General features: G+C 35.3%; 2 protein-coding genes across 2 annotated transcripts; one reads left to right on the top strand and one right to left on the bottom strand.

Moving 5' to 3' along the window:
* The first annotated feature begins 371 nt into the window (after positions 1-371).
* Positions 372-9,570, top strand: LOC145590001 (calmodulin-binding transcription activator 2-like). The gene is made up of 13 exons (XM_081646730.1): positions 372-615; positions 1,268-1,387; positions 2,856-2,971; positions 3,409-3,497; positions 3,638-3,680; positions 4,689-4,857; positions 5,004-5,126; positions 5,220-5,512; positions 5,886-6,227; positions 6,355-6,983; positions 7,138-7,720; positions 8,013-8,357; positions 9,142-9,570. The coding sequence occupies exons 1-13, from the start codon at positions 576-578 to the stop codon at positions 9,262-9,264; spliced, it is 3,015 nt and encodes a 1,004-aa protein (XP_081502856.1). The 5' UTR covers positions 372-575; the 3' UTR covers positions 9,265-9,570.
* A 590-nt stretch (positions 9,571-10,160) lies between these two features.
* LOC145590002 (ubiquitin carboxyl-terminal hydrolase 4-like) lies at positions 10,161-16,935 on the bottom strand. Its single transcript, XM_081646731.1, has 6 exons — positions 16,542-16,935; positions 14,232-14,348; positions 12,840-12,938; positions 12,326-12,511; positions 11,306-11,487; positions 10,161-11,033 (listed from the first exon to the last, which is right to left on the bottom strand). Exons 1-6 carry the CDS (start codon positions 16,656-16,658, stop codon positions 10,631-10,633), a joined length of 1,104 nt encoding a protein of 367 aa, XP_081502857.1. The 5' UTR covers positions 16,659-16,935; the 3' UTR covers positions 10,161-10,630.
* Between the last annotated feature and the right edge of the window lie 840 nt (positions 16,936-17,775).

Here is a 17,775-nt window from a genome sequence, read left to right as displayed (position 1 = left end):
ACAGAGTATTTGTTTCATCTTGAAACAAAAATAAAATGCCATTACCAAATTATCTAACCAAATGACTCACAAACAACCCCACATGACATGACAATTACCATAAACCTATTCCAATCCATCCCCGTTCCCCAGACCTAAAATTAGCCCAATTTTTCTAACCATATTTACCTCAATTTAACCAATCTCAATTACCCTTTAGCCACCGTCAAAAAAAGTGGAATACAGCAAGCAAAAAATCGCGTACTATGAAAAAAACACATAATCTAATCCTCCAAAATGAGGTCACGTGCAAAAAGCAAAGTAAACACCTCAACATTTCTCTCTCCTACTATAAATATAAAAGTCTTGCCATTTCACCTTCCTCTTTTTTTCCCTCTTTTTTCTCTCTCCTCTAATATAGAAGAACTGTAGTAACCCAGAAATACCCCTTTTTCACATTTGTCCAGCTTACGTTTTCGGATCGTCTTCTTTCTCTCTCCTCCTTAAACCTACCAACATTCTTCTCTGCTTCACTCCTTCAATCCAACTTTTGCCGGAAGATCGAACCTTCTTTCTCTCTCCTCTTTTCGATTTCTATGGCGGATAGAGGATCTATTGCTCCTGGAATTCGTCTTGGTGTGAACTCATTTTTTATCATTCTTTTTTATTTTCTTGATTTTTTCTGATTTTTTTGGGGTTTTTTCGTGTTTTTTTTTTTAGTTTAATTTGAGGTTTATTATAGCCGGTAATTTTCATGTGTTTAGTTGATGATTTATTTTTTTATTTATTTATTTATTTTTTATTTTTATAATAATTTTTCAGTTGATTGTTGTGAATTTTTGGTGATGAATTTGATTTTGTGGTTGTTGTGATGATTTATGAGTTCATTCTTCATTGTGTTATCTTGCATGTTGTTTTTTAGGTTCAATGATTGTGTGATTGACGGTGTTCAATGATTATCTTGTTGACGGTGCTCTAATTTTGACCGAGTCGCTTGAAATTAAAATCGGTTTTTATTGTGATTTTGTTCATTCAGTGAATTTCTTGATATTGTTTTGAATAATTTTGCTTTAGTTGATACGTGAATTAGTGAGTTTTAATTAAGCTAATCAATCCAATTTTTTAGGGTTTTGCTATGAATTTTTTATTTTTATTTTTATTTATTTTTTATTTTATGTTTGTTTTTAGGTGTAATCTTGGGCTTTAAAATGAATTAATTTGGTATTTTTTTAGGATGAAATCTTTAAGCTTGCTGTCTTGCTACTGACTGGTAACTCATAATTTGCAGACATTCAACAATTACAGTTAGAAGCTCAACATAGATGGTTGCGACCAGCTGAAATCTGTGAAATTCTTAGGAATTATCAAAAATTTCAAATATCTTCAGAACCTCCGACCCGGCCCTCGAGTAAGATTTGTGTAACCTTTGCTTACTGCTTGTTGCATATTGACGTTTTAACTAATACTCCGTATATGTTAGTTAAGGTACACAGGCATTTATGCAGTTATGTATAGCGCAAGATGGTCTTACTGTAGGTTACGAGTTATGTATCTTGATTTTGTCCAAAAAAATACTAACAAGACAAATATTTTTGGTGAAGAATTCTTATATTGGTGCCAAAAAAAGGGCCCTTAGTCTGTTTAGTGCTTAGTATGAATGCAGCAAGTTCTTGTTGACCAAGTAAAATTCCAATTCAAAGCGGATCTAGAACTTGAGGTTTTGGGGTGTGCATGGATGGGGCATCAATCAGGAAAGAGGAATAGTATCCCTGAGGATATTTCTGTTGGCTCCTGTTGTACTTTACACATGACCAAAAGTAAAAGGAAATTAAATGTAGAATGATTTGAACAGTGTTTCTCTAGGCACTGGCCGAGTGTTCCACACTTCCACCCATTGCCAACTTTTACTTAATATATTTTTTATACCGCTATTTACAACTATTAACATTTTGTTAATTACTTCTATATATTTTACTTTCTTTCAAATTTATCTTAATTTGTTTGTGGTGTTTGTGGGTGGGGGGCATTTCAGTTTGTTTATCGGATTTTCAATTTGAAAATTTCTCTCTCAGAGTCTCAGTTACAGCATGTTTTATGCTGTTGGAGAGAATTCTGTGAGCTATGAAATCCATTTGGGTGGTGGGTAGGTTGTTGGACTGGTGACTGGGATCGCGGGGGGGGGGGGGGGGGTGACTAGAGAGAGTTCAGTGTGTAATTCAGGATGAATTGAATTGCATGCTGCATGAAATGCTATTGATGTTTATGCGAGGGAGTTAAGTGTGGAGACAAGAGTGTAATTCAGGAAAAATTAAATTACATTCTGCGTGAAATGCTGTTGATGTTCATGCCTCCTTGGTCCACAAGGTTTCATATTTTCCGTGTAATATACACTTAACATTCTAGGGAACTCACTACACGACACATGTAAACACACTGACAGACATTAGTGTTTAGGATCAGGATTGGATAGAAGAGTGTTTGTGTTGAACAACAGGGTTTGAGGTGGACAAAATGCAGCAGAAGATGAGTGGAGAAGGGTCCTAATTAAGGTGGTTGTAACTTGTTAGATCAGCATTGCTGTCTTAAGCAGCCATATAGAAAGGCTATATCCAGTTAGTGCTCCAAACACCATGCCTTTTTGTATTACGGAGACCTGTTTATTATTGTTTAGTCATTCTCAAATTTGATCTGTTTATCAGGAGAAATTGAATAATCCGTTTCTCAATTATTTGCCACTTTACTTCTGTTTACCCTCCTTTTTTTTAAGATAATACTTTGTACTCAGGAATCCTCTTAACAAAGTTGAATTCTATTATGAACTGATAACCAAACATGAGGGTTATAATTCTTGGTGTGCACATTTTTTTTTTCCTTAGGCGGCTCTCTCTTTCTTTTTGATCGAAAGATTTTGAGATACTTTAGAAAGGATGGCCATAACTGGCGGAAGAAAAAGGATGGAAAGACAGTGAAGGAAGCTCATGAGAAGCTAAAGGTAGGGTGGACAATAAATAATTTTTTTCACTTTTTTCTCACGTATTGTATGTTCCTGGGGTCATTTAACTGTGTTAAGTAACACAAAACACTTTTTCCAGTGAGAAGGAAAAAATAAAAAAAGTGCTATGAAAGAAAATAAGAAGAAGAAAGTAGTCAAAATTCAGATTATGGCTTAGAGGCTTTATCTTTATAATCCAACCTCAAGCTAAAGTGTTCTTTTAGGGGCAACGTTAGAGAATATTATTTTATTAACATTGGCTTATTGGCACAACTAGCCTCCATGCTCCTTCAAACAAAAATTAAAAAAAAAAACCCTAGCCTCCATGCTAAATGTGAAGGGAAATTTTGTTTTGGGATAGGAGTTACAATTTTACAAATATTAGGAATATGTATTAGATATGTTTCTACTACATCTCATGCTTGAAGCACTCATAGGTTGGAAGTGTTGATGTGCTGCATTGCTACTATGCCCATGGTGAAGATAATGAATGTTTTCAGAGGCGCAGCTATTGGTTGCTTGAAGAGTATGTATTATCAATTAAAATTACTTTTTTCACAGCATTTTTTTTTCTTTTTTTATGATTTTGCTGTAGTACTGTGAGGTATAGTGCATTTAAGTTTGGGAAAACTTTGTCTTTCTTACTATTCCTCGTGAATGTTGCAGGGAGTACATGCATATTGTTTTTGTGCATTACTTGGAGGTTAAGGTATGTTTGTTTCAGATTTACTGTTTGCTAATATTAATAGAACGGAGGAAGTAATTATTTAGCTTTTCTTATGAGGTGCTATTTGGCTCTCGTATCTATTGTAAAGTTTCCGCCTAAACCAATTTACAGTGTTTTTCTTGTGTACATGCTGTAATTTTTTCCCCCTTGTAAGAAGAGGCAACACACTCAAAGAAGTGAAAGTACTTTTCCTTTTTTCTTTTTTTCCTACTTGAGTCCATCTTGGCATTGATCGTTTTGTTCACCAGATTGTATCAGGTTAACCTAATTAATTTGTTTTAGGATTTAATGGATCGTGATCACCCTCTATAGCCTTGTCATTATCTATTTTTATGCTTATATAGGATGCTTTGGATGTTTGACTTCCTCTGCTAGGTATAGGACTATTAGAGAGAAGTTAAGGAGCTGTTTATTTGTTAAATTCAAGTCAGAGAGCTTTTACAGATGATAGAAAAATTATAGTATTGGTGGATTGACCTCCATGTATATTTGTAAAAATAATTTTTAATTTTTTTTTTAATAAATTATTGTATATAAAAAAAATAGATAGTCCTAGTGGTGTGTTGAAAAGACAAAAAGTTAAAATGTTGCATCTATTGTGAAACGGAGGTAGTATATATTTTTCTTCCAAGAAAAGGATTTGGGAAATTCGTAACATCTCTTTTGAAGATAATATTCATGGACATTCTCTTTGCCCCTTCCTTTTTTTTCGGTATATTTCTCTAAACTACAACATCTGGAATTTTCATTTTAAAATAGATGTAGTCTTTTTCTACTAATGAATTGGGATGTTAATCGTTCTTGGAAATATTTTAAGGTAATGATATTCCAGAATATGGATGAATATATCCTATATCTATCTATCACTCTTTGCTGTTTAAATGAAAATTGTGAATTGAGCAATAATATGGACATACTTCTTTGAAATTTATTGTTTGTTTCTAGTCATATTTTCCAATCATTTTCTTCTATTTTTACTCATTAAAACAGGGTAACAGGAGCAGCATTAGAGATACAGAACCAGTGATTTCTGGTTCCCAGATTAGCAACTCTGTGTCTAGTAGTGTTTCAAACAGTTATAATGAAGCTTTTACTGGAAATACTGGATCCCCAAGTGCAGTTAGTTCTTTGACCTCTTCTTATGAAGATATTGAATCTGGTAGTTCTCTTTCCCTTGCTTGTGATCACTCTAGCTCTAAAGACTTACCGCAGTTGGAGCTTGGTTTCTTTTTTATTCTTAATTTTATTTTATTTTCTATTTTATTTTAATTTATTATGTGTCATTCTTGGGTTATGTTGGAACAGAGGATAATCACCAAGCAATGTCAAAGTACCCATCACCTGTTAACTTCCAAAACATGGAAGACACTTTTGAAAATAACAAGCCGGGTTCCCTTATGAACTCCAACTTTATTCCTACATACCCTGGTATGTTTTAGCATTTGATGTGTTTACTTGGGTAGCTGCATTGTTGATTTCTCTTAAAGCTGTTTGACCTTCATTTCCCTGTATTGTTACCAGACAACTATAAAGGGAGCCAACTTCCTGGTCCTGGATTGGATTACACTTCTCTTGCTCAACGAGGAGCTGGAACTAATGATTATAATCAATTAAAAACACTTGACTTGGGGAGCTGGGAAGAAGTTTTTCAGCAGTGTATTAGAGGTCCGGAAAATTTACAACCTAATCCGTTACTTTCTGGTGCTCCGCTTGTTGGAAGCACTGATGGTTACAATGAGAGTTTCAGCCAGCTTCTGGATGCTGGCTTTGGTGTCAATGGTGCGCCAGGAGCTTCTTTAGTGCCATACTTGCAGGTAATCTTATACTTAGTAACCTTTGTTGCACAGAAATGGGAATGGAAAGTGAGGAAGCTCTATTTTCACGCAACAAAATTCTTCAACGATTATATAACTCAAACAATTACCTCAACTCTTTGTTCAAAATGATAAATGTTATTGTTTGAATAATTCAGAACATTATCGGGATCCCTACAATTCTGAATAACTATTGGTAATTATAATGTTGGATTTGTTATAATTGAATCGAAATTTTTTTGGTACACATTTATGCGTGGGCATTCAGTTCACAGGACTTTTATTGCTTAGTTCTCATTTCTTAGTAGACTTGTATATTTCTGGAGAATATATATATATGCGTCCTAATATGCACATCTTTCCTGTTTGTCAGAGTAACAACCCATTAGAACTTTCTTTCACTGAATATGAAGACAATACAAACATTACTGCTACTGCTAAGCAGCCATTGCTGGGATCTATTAGGGCAGAGGAGGGCCTGCAAAAAGTTGATAGTTTCAATAAATGGATGACCAAGGAATTAGCTGAAGTAGATGACTTGGATTTGAAGTCGACTTCAAATCTGTCATGGCAAAACATTGAAACTGCTGCTTCTGTTGATGATCCTTCAATACAACTAGAGGACTACTCAATGAGTCCCTCAATTGGCCAAGATCAGCTCTTTGACATTCAAGACTTCTCACCAAGTTGTGCTTCAACAGACAGTGAAACAAAGGTGATTTTTTTTAAAAGCAACATTTGAGACTTGCATTATTCACATTATAAAGATTTTAAATTGCATGTTTAAGATAGAACCATAGTTGTTTATCTGTCATTAACTTTTTGTTTACATCAAATGATAGGTTGTGATCACTGGAAAATTTATGGTCAGTCCCTCAGAGGTGTTCAAGTATAATTGGTCTTGCATGTTTGGGGAAGTGGAGGTGCCTGCTGAAGTTCTCGGCAATGGTGTTCTCTGTTGTTATGCACCAGTGCATAGTGTTGGACGAGTCCCTTTCTATGTATCATGTTCTAACAGGTTTGCTTGTAGTCAAGTGCGAGAATTTGAATATCTTGTTCAGGGTAAAAAAGACAAAAACATGGTTAGCAGCATGACAGAAAATCAGCTTTGGCTCCGACTTCAGAAGCTACTATCTACAAATTCTCCCGGGAATTTTGATTATACTTCTGAAAGTATTAGAAAGAAAGAGCGAATTTTTAGAAAAATATTTCTATTAATGGAAGATGAACTCGTCTTGGGGGTTGAACAACATTTGAAGGAAAAAGTGGTCTCTTGGCTGTTTGACAAGGTTAGTAATGAAGATGGAAAAGGACCAAATACACTTGATGAAGAGGGACAAGGGTTGTTGCATCTAGCTGCAGCACTTGGTTTCGATTGGATTATCCCCCCTACTTTAGCTGCTGGTGTTAGTTTGAATTTCCGGGACATAAATGGATGGACGGCTCTCCACTGGGCTGCATGCTACGGAAGGTAAAGCTTTTAATATGCTGAAATATGTTATATAAGCTCCTTTTCTCTTTAATAGTTTCATTCGTGGTAAGTTTCTTCAATTAACCTGATAGTGACTGCGCGGCCTTATATTGTCTTATATTATGTTGTTCCATTGTCTATGTTATTACTCTAGAGAGAAGACTGTTGCTTTTCTTGTTGCACTGGAAGCTGGATCGGGATTAGTAACAGATCCTTCACCAGAATTTCCTTTGGGTAGGACTGCTGCGGACTTGGCTTCAGCTAATGGATACAAAGGAATATCTGGTTTTCTTGCAGAACATTCCTTGACTGATCACCTTGAGGCCCTTACAATGACCGATCGAAAGAAGGATAGTCCGGTTGAAAACTCTATGAACAATGCTGTACAAACAATGAGAGAGAAGGTGGCTACTCCTGGTGATGAAGGTGATGGGTCAGATTTGTCTTTAAAGGATTCCTTGGCTGCTGTTCGTAATGCCACTCAAGCTGCTGGTCGTATCCATCAAGTTTTCAGGATGCAGTCATTCCAAAGGAAGCATATCAGTAAGGGTGCTGGTGACGATGAGTCTTTGTTGACTGATGAACAGTTTCTCTCACTTGTATCATCCAAAATTAAGAGGCCTGGGCATCCTGATGAGAAAGCCCATTCAGCTGCAACACACATACAGAAAAAATTTCGTGGTTGGAAAAAGAGGAAAGAATTTTTGACTATTCGCGAAAGAGTTGTTAGAATCCAGGTACTTGAACCTATTGTTTTCTCTTATATTCTAGAGCATTTCTGTTCATTATTTTTTTTAAAGATTGTCATTGTCAACATTTTGGGTGTGATTTGTAATGATGTGGAGTTTAACTTAGTAACCCATTGATGCATGCATTTTGATGTGATATTCAGCTCTGGGACGTTATTTGATTGCAACTCCAGTATTCTGATCTACAGTTTACTATCCTTGTGAAATGTAAAATGATGAATTTCCTTTTCAAATAAAACAAAGTGATGGAGGTAGTATCTAATATTGTGCTTTATTTAAGGCCCATGTGAGAGGTCACCAGGCGAGGAAACGATACAAACCAGTTGTCTGGTCTGTGGGAATACTAGAGAAAGCGATTCTGCGGTGGAGACGAAAAGGGACTGGATTGCGCGGGTTTCGTTCTGATGCCCTTAATAAAGCAGCATCCAGCACAGATGCTCCACCAGTTGTACAGAAGCCGCCTTCTGAAGAAGATGATTATGATTATCTGAAAGAAGGAAGGAAACAAACTGAAGAACGGTTGCAAAAAGCCCTTGTCCGGGTGAAGTCTATGGTTCAATATCCTGATGCAAGAGCACAGTATCGAAGGCTTCTGACTGCTGTAGAAGGTTTTCAAAAGAATCAGGTATTCATAATGTTTAAATGGATAATCTTGTGGTTCTTGATTGCCAAAGCATAATTGAGTCAACGTCATGTACTTGGGCGTGCATATTTCTGTTACAAGACCTTGCAAGTAGTTGTACTTTCGCTGTACCTGCTCTAGTTTTGTTTTTTTGTTGCTGCCTAGTGCCTAACCTGCCTCCCCCCCTCCCCCCCCCCCCCCCCCCCCCCCCCACTTTCGCTGTACCTGCTCTAGTTTTGTTTTTTTGTTGCTGCCTAGTGCCTAACCTGGCTCCCCCACCCCCCCCCCCCCACCCCAAAAAAAAAAAAAAAAAAAAAAAAAAAAAAAAAAGTGTGGTTGGCAGATAGAGCCTTTAGAGATGTGTGGCCCATTATATTGGGATGGTTGGAATACAACTTTCATTATTGTGTCTATGCTGTTGAGTGAGTAACAGGTGGAAGACGATGGAGAATTTTATGCGCAAGTGTAACCTTTAGAAAGTCTGGCTGGTGTCTTTCACTTGTGTCTTTCTTATAAAATCCTTTCACAAGGTGAAATTTGGAGATGCGAAAATTATTTAAGACAGCCTGGGCCATATGTGATTTATCATACCTTTTCTGCCACATTGTCTTGGAAGATGAAGGTTCAAATTGCATAGGCGCTTAGTTGTTTTTGTTGTAGATGCTACTTGACTATTGTAGTTTGTGAATTGCTAGGTGTCTTGTGTCATTGAATTGCCCCCTTATCTCTTCATAAGCGCTTTAACTGTTATCTCTTTACCTGACATTGTTTTTTCGCTTCCTTGCAGAGTCAGGTACAAGACAGCACCCTAAACAGCACAGATATTGCACCAGCTGAAGGTGAAGATGACATGATTGATGTCGAAAGCTTACTAGATGATGACAACTTCATGGCTATAGCATTTGAGTGATTTGATTTTCTATTTTCATTCTAATTTGTGCAATTTGTACAATTTGTACATAAAGTGAATTGTCTGCACCATCATGATTGGACGGAAGTTAATATTCTCTTGTAAATACTTATATATAGCATTAATTAGGAAGGAGATCCTTTAGAAGACTGATGCGTAGAAGGAAGGCATGGTTAAGTTTGACACAACAGGTTAGATGTAGAAACCCGTCTGAGATTGTTAGATATGTGCGTATGATTCTGTAGCTAATGGTTCTTTAAAATCTACTCTATGCGTGCATGCCAATCTAAGAAGTTTTAGTACTTGTATGGAAAAAAAAAATGATTTGACATGTTACATCTGTGGTCTGTTTGACTGAGCTTATCAATTTAAAGTTTGCAGGGAAAAAAAAAATTCAATCATCGGGAATGGGTGTTTTTGTTATAAATGTATCTAAAAGTCTAATTAGAGGGGTTCTTTTGGTTAATCCTACATACTATAAAACTATATACATGGTATATGCTAATTCAGGCTCTTACCGCCACGAAGCTTCTTTCTAACAAGTTAGAAGGTAACTAAACGTGTACCGAGTATAACTTTGATAAAATGTAATATTCTCCTGTCTTGTACTTGTTCTATGAAAGAATGATTTATGTAATCAACAATTTTTATTACTTGTAACAAAGGAATTTTTCTGTCTTACAAATAATACTCCATTGTTGCAAATAATGAGAAACAGATGTAGTATTAGAAATGCTTATAGAAGTAAAAGCTTGGACATGTTTTCGAATTTGGACTTCTATGTATCCTTATCATAGGTTCAGCTCCAAAAAAAATTAGCCATGTTCCTTAAAAAACAACATTAATCTCCTCAAATATGGTGATAAAAGTAACATTAACAATAACAGGCAACTACAATATAATAAGATTAATAACAGTAATGATAGAAATAATAGTAAAACATTAAAGAATTATTTATGGTTTTCTTTTACAAAAAATCCAATAATGTATTAAGATTATCCAAGGACCAACTGCATTTTCAATTGCAAACAGATAGCAAAAAAATATTGGACTTGAAAGGATTAATAAGCTAATGAATATTGATATAGCCCAGCTGGTCAAAAGGCAGAGCAAGTCCAAAGATCATGAGCTGAAGTGTATTATCCGATTTGCAATTATCGGCAGCTCATGCGTTAGTTTACATCTTTCTCCAAACTGTCATTTACAATCAATTTATTGTCGTTCCCTTAGGAAACCAGAGAGAATGTATAAGAAAAAACGATAATTCATCCTCTGTACAATAGAACATTCTGGGGTTTTGGAGCTCATTTTCACACATTACACATGACAGGAGTAGAGACAAGAAGTCGGAAATCAAAAATTTTGGTTAACTTGTTTCACTTGTAAGCCTTTCATAGAACAAGATGTATCCGTGCTCTGAGTTGCTAGAATACTCTTGAGCTGATCCAAAGAAAGTCTGAACGGCAGACTCATCAATTATATCAACATTCTCATCATCGAAAAACAACCAATGGTTGTGGCTTTTCACAAGGCTGACATAGTGACCATGGTTTGGCCCAGTCCCCACATGTACAACCACAGCAAATAAGGAGTACTCTGAGTCTGCGTCCTCCATTGTGTTGGTTAATTTAAGCTCCAATGGAAACACAACACGATAAGAGAGCTTCTTGTACCTACCAAGATTCTCAATGTATTTGAAGCGCTTCAGGTGAATCACGAGAATGTGAGGTGGCTTTTTAATCTTCATTCTCTTCTGAGCTTCTTGCAAACTGTAAAACGAGGTAGCTCCTTATTAAGTGATGTAATTAAGGAGGCAAACACTTTGGTTCTTGATGTTCTAAACTTCAACGAAAGCATAATAATAATGCAAGAATAGGCTTTTCACTAAATGAAGATAATCAGGACTTCTAAAAATTAAAGGAATGTCTGAGAAATGGTCCATACTTTGAAATGCTTTCAATTTCTTTGTACAAAGGCATGGACAGCAGACAAAGGTAGAATTGCTGAAAACAACACAAAATTAAGAGTAGATGAAACATACCTACAGCATTTGTCACAGAAAAATTTATCCTCAGCGTTAAGAGTTTCGGTGGAGCTGAAGTTCTTAAGGCAACTAGTAATGGAGCTGTTCTGTTCTATATCAAGGCTTAGATCAAAGAATGTCTCATCTCTAGCTGTGACAGTCTCACACCTCAGGCATTTCGTTTCATTTGTCAATATACCCTGCAATTGTGTCTCACAATCAATAACCATGAAATATTTTACAGCTATTATAGTGTGCATAAGTATTGCTTGCTATAGTGCAATATATTGCTGCAGTAAAAAAATCAACATCTAGGAGCATGACAATCAAATTTGCAGCAACTCCAAATTCCCAGGGACATTGTACGACTTCACCAAATTTGGTTCACGTTAGCCGATCCCACTTTTGGGAATAAGGTTTTGATTGATTGATTATACGACTTCACCAAAAGACATAAGAAACCACTACCATCCAATTTAAGTCTTGTTGAGGCAGGGACTGAGGATGTCAAGGTACAAAATTGTGCATAAAGACCTATAGCCTAAAGACTTTTCAGAGATGTTTCCAAAAGATGGCAGGAATCTTTTTACTTAAAGGAAGAAGCATTTGTTCCCCCGAACCAAAAAAGCAATGTAGCAATGCAATGGGTCTTCTGTCGTAAGGGACAGCTAGCCACCAGTGATACCCCCAAATCCCAAGTTCGATAATCATGTATATGCACCAAGCATTTCATGACGTAAAAGGTGTATCCACAACCTTGGGGCTTCTTTTCAACAACAATTTTTCAGAGACCCGTTTTAGAAAGTAATTCATTTTTTCCATAATCTGTATTTGATTTTCACCATGTTTAGGGATTTCTGTGCTCACATCCAGACTTCAGAATTCTTAGGGTGATTCTGGCACAAATCTAAGCGAACTCTAATCTGATTCCATGCTAAAGATCCCCAAGTGGAAACTTAAATGAAGTAATGAAGCTCGACTACAAAGGAAAAGGAGAAAAACTCAGCAAAGAACTTGAGTAGTTACACAAAGACTGACCTGAAAATTTTTATGAACCCAGGTAACAAGAGGTTCCTTCTGTACACCATTGGCTAGGCCATTTCTTGGTCCATTTGCAACCTTTTCAGACGATGAATTTTCTGAGCTATCCTTTGTAGCAGAAGATTCTTTCTCCAGTATATCGACAAGTTCATTTAACAAAAAGTTCAGAAATTCATGAGCATCCTGTATAAGAACAAAATCATTTAAGTATGTAAGTGTGATGAATTTCAATAATGACAAAATATTTTCTTCAAACAAGGGGTTGGTCCACTATTCATTTAGAGAATTTTGAATGTTACCCAACTCTTCTAGAGAAACAAAAGGATAGATAAGGGACCTCATCCTTTCATGTGAAAAGAGCATAGGCCATATAAAACAAATCACACAAACCTTTCAATGATTACTACTTAATACTAACACAAGAGAATCAAGCCAAAAGAGGCTTTTACAGTAAAGATTAGAGTTATAGCTGATTATACGTGCAAATCAATTGTGACGCAAAGCAACATACCTGGTGCATGTAACCACGGAAAAGTTCATTTTCTTTCCTTACTCTCTGTACAAAACGTTTGGGAGCAATTACACCTGTTTTCTTCTTCTGGGAGCTTATCTGCATAAATAAACCAAAAAAAATGATGAGACACCGTCTGACATAATTCCTTTTTCAAATCAATTAGATCATTTGATCATCCACTATAAATTATCATTCAGAGGGATTACAATATAAACTACAATTTTTTATCATAAGACTAAAAAATGCAAATATCACACCATCCTCCTTCAAAAAGATAACAACAGAAACGAGTAAGAAATCTCCATCGAAATTCAATGCATCTTAAAGTTTGAACAACACCCTTTGCACTGATATCAAGAAAGTAGCCATGAATTTTCTGCAAAATAAGCCTTAAATGTGACAAATAGACATATTCACTGACAGGATTGGCAAAGCGAGTGGTCTTGTGAAAACTGCAAGTTAAGCATTACTAAAGGGTGTATCCCCGTCCAGAGCTCAGCATTATATTTCTAACAACCATATACATGTCCATCCAATCTCTAGAGATGGGTATAGGGTTTATTCAATTGAGTAAATGACTACCAGAGTCCAAACATATCCAAATCGCTTTCATACATACCACAATTTGACTGTTCCAACTCCAGCTTCCCCTTACAAACTCAGTGACTTCTTCAAAATTCCCAAGTAAAATTTCAAGCAATAAACATAAGAACTTTTTTTTTTTAAGCATGCCATAGCTCCTCCATGCTCAACTCTCCATCACAAAACTCTCAGCCAGCTCCCCTCCTTGAGCTCCATCACAAAACTTTAAAATAATTGAATTTATAAATCAACAATCAGCCTGCAATATAGCTTGTCCAAGTAGTTACAAGATACAGAATGGAATATTTTAAAATCAAAATCCTGCTTGAGTAAGGAAGCATCATGGAAAGCAGGATCCTAATTCTTTTAATATATATGAAAGCATCTGAATTTATTTTGTCTAAATTTACTAGAACTTATTTTGTTAGAAATATGAACTTATCTTATATGACCTTACCTGAAATTATCCAAACTTAATTTAACTCATGGTGTCATAAAATAAGTCAAAATGGTTGAGGAGAACACTGCCCAAATGTAAATGTTGTACAAGAATTTTTCTTCACAATATTACTTTTATCTCAACAGCTCGCAAAGTGTTAAAGTGATGTAAAGAAAAAGAAAGCATTCAAAATCATTAATTTCAAAAAAGCAACAGAAACAAATAATTACGGTATCAATCATTAAAGAAAACTGAAGGAAAAAGATAGACGGAAAATAATACTGCAGTAGACATTCCAACATTAAAAATCATGCACATGTACAATAAGCACTTAAGCAGTGTACTGTGAGAATTATCAAGTGCAGTACCTGTGTGAATAAATCTGCCAAACATGTGAGCAAATTTTCCTCTGGATCAACAGGGTTTTTGTTCTTCTCATAGTACTCCAGTAATTTCTCACGAAATGGAACACAGAAATAGAGAGCCTGGTACAGGAGAGAGAGAGAATTAAATCAAGACTTTATTACAACTGTGTAATATTGTTGGCACATAAAAGAAAGTTGTCTTTTGGTAAATATTTTACTCTGGTTTTCTTCAGTTTAAAAACGGTATATCTTCTACATCATCAATGTGTTTTAATCAGCGGACTGCATGAGACCCCTAACATTGCCCAAACTAAAGAAAATCCATAAGCAAGAAAAAACCAAAAAGAAGGTTTCTAGTTACAAGTCTTTGAACTGAAGATATTTGCGGGTTTTATTAATATGTTAGGAAATATATGACACTAATATCACATAAGTTGTCATAAATTATAAGCTTGAATACATGGAACCAGATCGAGGAAGAAAGAGAGATCTGAATCTCAAACATCAAATAGATCATCAACGAAAACTGTCAAATACTCATGAGTCATGACTGAAGTTATCTCTATAATAAGTTCTGCTACGCTCCACAATATACAATTCCATAAGCACCTAATTTATAAACTTCACAACCAAGCATTAACATCCATCAAATCCATATTCACATACCCATTGGAAAAGCTCCATTGTTGGTTTGCCTATCCTTCTTAGAGGAACCCTTTCACTTCCACAGAGCTAACAGCTAACCAGTGTAAAGGTAAACAACACCTCAAAGCAATAAGGGAATGCTGGACATGTTTCAATCTACTAAATAGCTGAAATAGATTTATATGAACCACATGCATACCCACTTTCCAATTTTGACAAGGTTTTCTATAAATATGACAGAAAGTGAAGTAGCAATTTGCAGGGCTTTCTGAAATACCATTTGTAACAGTTTTAAAATCTTGGACAATTCGGGCCTTAGGGATAAGGTATGTACATAACAACCTCCTCAGACCCTCTCCCTATGGGATATTGGGATCCTAATTGATTTGTTGTAGTTGAGGTTGTATGTGAGGATAAAAAAATGTAGCAAGTCCAATGCACAGAAGTTACCAGCTACACCTCAATTCAATGAGACGTTTTCCTCCATCACAAAGTGCGCAATTTCAACAAGTTATGTTTATAAATATACGTATCCAGCTTTATACGAATTATACCTTCAACTACATCCATTAGATCCCTAGGAGGCTCTCAGATTCTGATACCATAATGACCAAACTTACAAGACTATCCTCTCAAATCATTTAAAACCACCTCTCAAACAAAAAAGTATTTTTACATATATCTCCACTACAGAGCAATGCACATACAGCACATTGGGCAATGCATCCAGTAAGACTAATCTTTTACTCCAAAGCCTTGGAAATTGAAGTTTCAATTGCCGAAAAAACATGCATGATAGATCGTCATGGTCCCAGCGCCCTAAGAAGTAAGAACATGTAGTCCATTTTGACCTCTCTAGAAAAAGTTTGTCCCACATCTACAGTTTCACATATCACAACTGAGATAAAAAGAAACCTTATTCAGCCTCCACAACAGTCCTCTTCCCAAATCTCTCCTAAAATATGTGTTCAAAAAATAACAAAAAAGACCCTCGAGGATACACCATGCAAGTGATATGTCCCTCCTTCATATCAGCTCCCTTAATATAAATAGTTCACCAGCTCCCTATCCAAAGTTAATTGAATTTCACCATATCAAATTTCCACGCAAATGTAATCGGTAAACCCAGATTGATACTAGAATCCAGAATACCAATATTCACATTAGCCACAAATCAGCCAATCATTCAACCAATATTGGATTCGGAAGCGCATATTCGTGTCTATCTAACAAAACCCGGTCCTCCCTTTCTATCAACCTCAAGGAGGAATCCCCACCCCCCAACTCCCTAGAGTCCCCACCCCTCTACACTTCCTAATCTACTTTCACCAATTCAAATATCTAATCAATTACAACAATTATAGCTGAAAATCAAGCTCAGAGCATTCTAGCATGCAACTTACCCAAAGATTAAACTACAAAAAAAAAAGAAAAAAAAACAAAAGTGAATATTTATATCCCCCATTAATTACATATAACCAAGATCAGCTCACTTATACATCATTAAATCAAGCAAATTGCAACAGCAACAAACAATCCTCACAATACAATAACAAAATTCAACAACAACCAAAAAAAAAGTTCAATTAAATTCACCCAGATAAATTGAGACAAAAATCCATATAAAATGAAGAATAAAAACCCTAATTTTGAAGGGAAAAAAAAAACCTGCAAAACGCTGTTGCAGTAGCAAGTGTTGCCGAAATTCTCAAGGCCAAAATATCTTTCACCTTCAGGGAAATGATCACCGAGGGCTTTCTCCAATTTGGAACCAGCTGCCCCCATTATCGATTTTCGTTCCCTCCAAATTTTGTCCTTTAATATTCCTCGAATTTTCTCCAATTTTTTTTCTGCTTCAACTAAAATTTATCTTTTTTTTTTCAGCTAAAAATCAAACGAAATTGAAGTATGAATCAAATGATAATATCATCAGATTGTGAGAAAATTGAAGAAAAAAAGGCCATGAAAAATGAAGAAAGGAAGGAAGCAGCACAGTGGAAATTTTGGAGGAGAGAGAAAATAGTGAGAAGAAGATGAAGATGATGATGATGATGTAAATAGGAGTAAAAATAATTGTAAAATTTTTTTTTAAAAAAAAAATGAGAAAGAAAAAATGAAGAAGTAGAAGAAGAAGAGAGGCAAGAAACACCTTTCTTTTTGAGGTCAGAATAAACTCGGTGATTCTCTTTCCTCTTTACCTCGTTGACTGGGTTTCTAACCCAAACTCCCTTTTTATTTTCTTTTTATGGATTTTGGATAATTTTGTTTTAATTCATTTTTAAATTTGTCTTCTTTTTTTTTTTTTTTTTTTTTTTTTTTTTTTTTTTTTTTAACGATAATGATATCTATTTACGAAGTATAGTAATAAGGAGTAAGTTATTTATAGAAACTAGCCTTCTGGCCCGTGCAATAATGCACGGGTTATTCATATAAAATTGTATTGAGAGATAAGTGAGGAAATATCAGTAAGTCATTATAGGGTATAATATGTAATCGGAAACATGATTAAAGAAATTAAAATTTTGGAACTTTAATAGAAAAAGAGGCTTAAATAGAAGGTGGAAGGGCTAAAATTAAAGAGAGAATAGGAAAAGATTGAATTAAAGGGGAGAGATGAAGATTAAGAGATGAAGTATGTATGAAAGATGAATTATAAGTTTAATGAAAGAATTTAAAAAAAATGGTGTAATAAAAAATTAATAGTGTAAGATGACATGTGACACTATGGTTAGAGAAGTGTAATAGAATGGATGGGGGCATGTGTCTTTCTTAATTTATTGGTTATAGTTTTTAAATACTAAGTATAGATATAGATTAACCAAGTAAAGTTCAAGTGTCACTATTTAATTTTTCAAAATGGAGTTTTTTTAACTTCTCACTTTATTTTTCAGTGTTGACTTAT

The sequence above is a fragment of the Chenopodium album genome, chromosome 17 (assembly GCF_948465745.1).
Source record: "Chenopodium album chromosome 17, dcCheAlbu1.1, whole genome shotgun sequence".
NCBI lineage: Eukaryota > Viridiplantae > Streptophyta > Magnoliopsida > Caryophyllales > Amaranthaceae > Chenopodium > Chenopodium album.
Note: the sequence above shows the minus strand (reverse complement) of the source record. Positions and strands in the feature narration are given on the sequence as shown.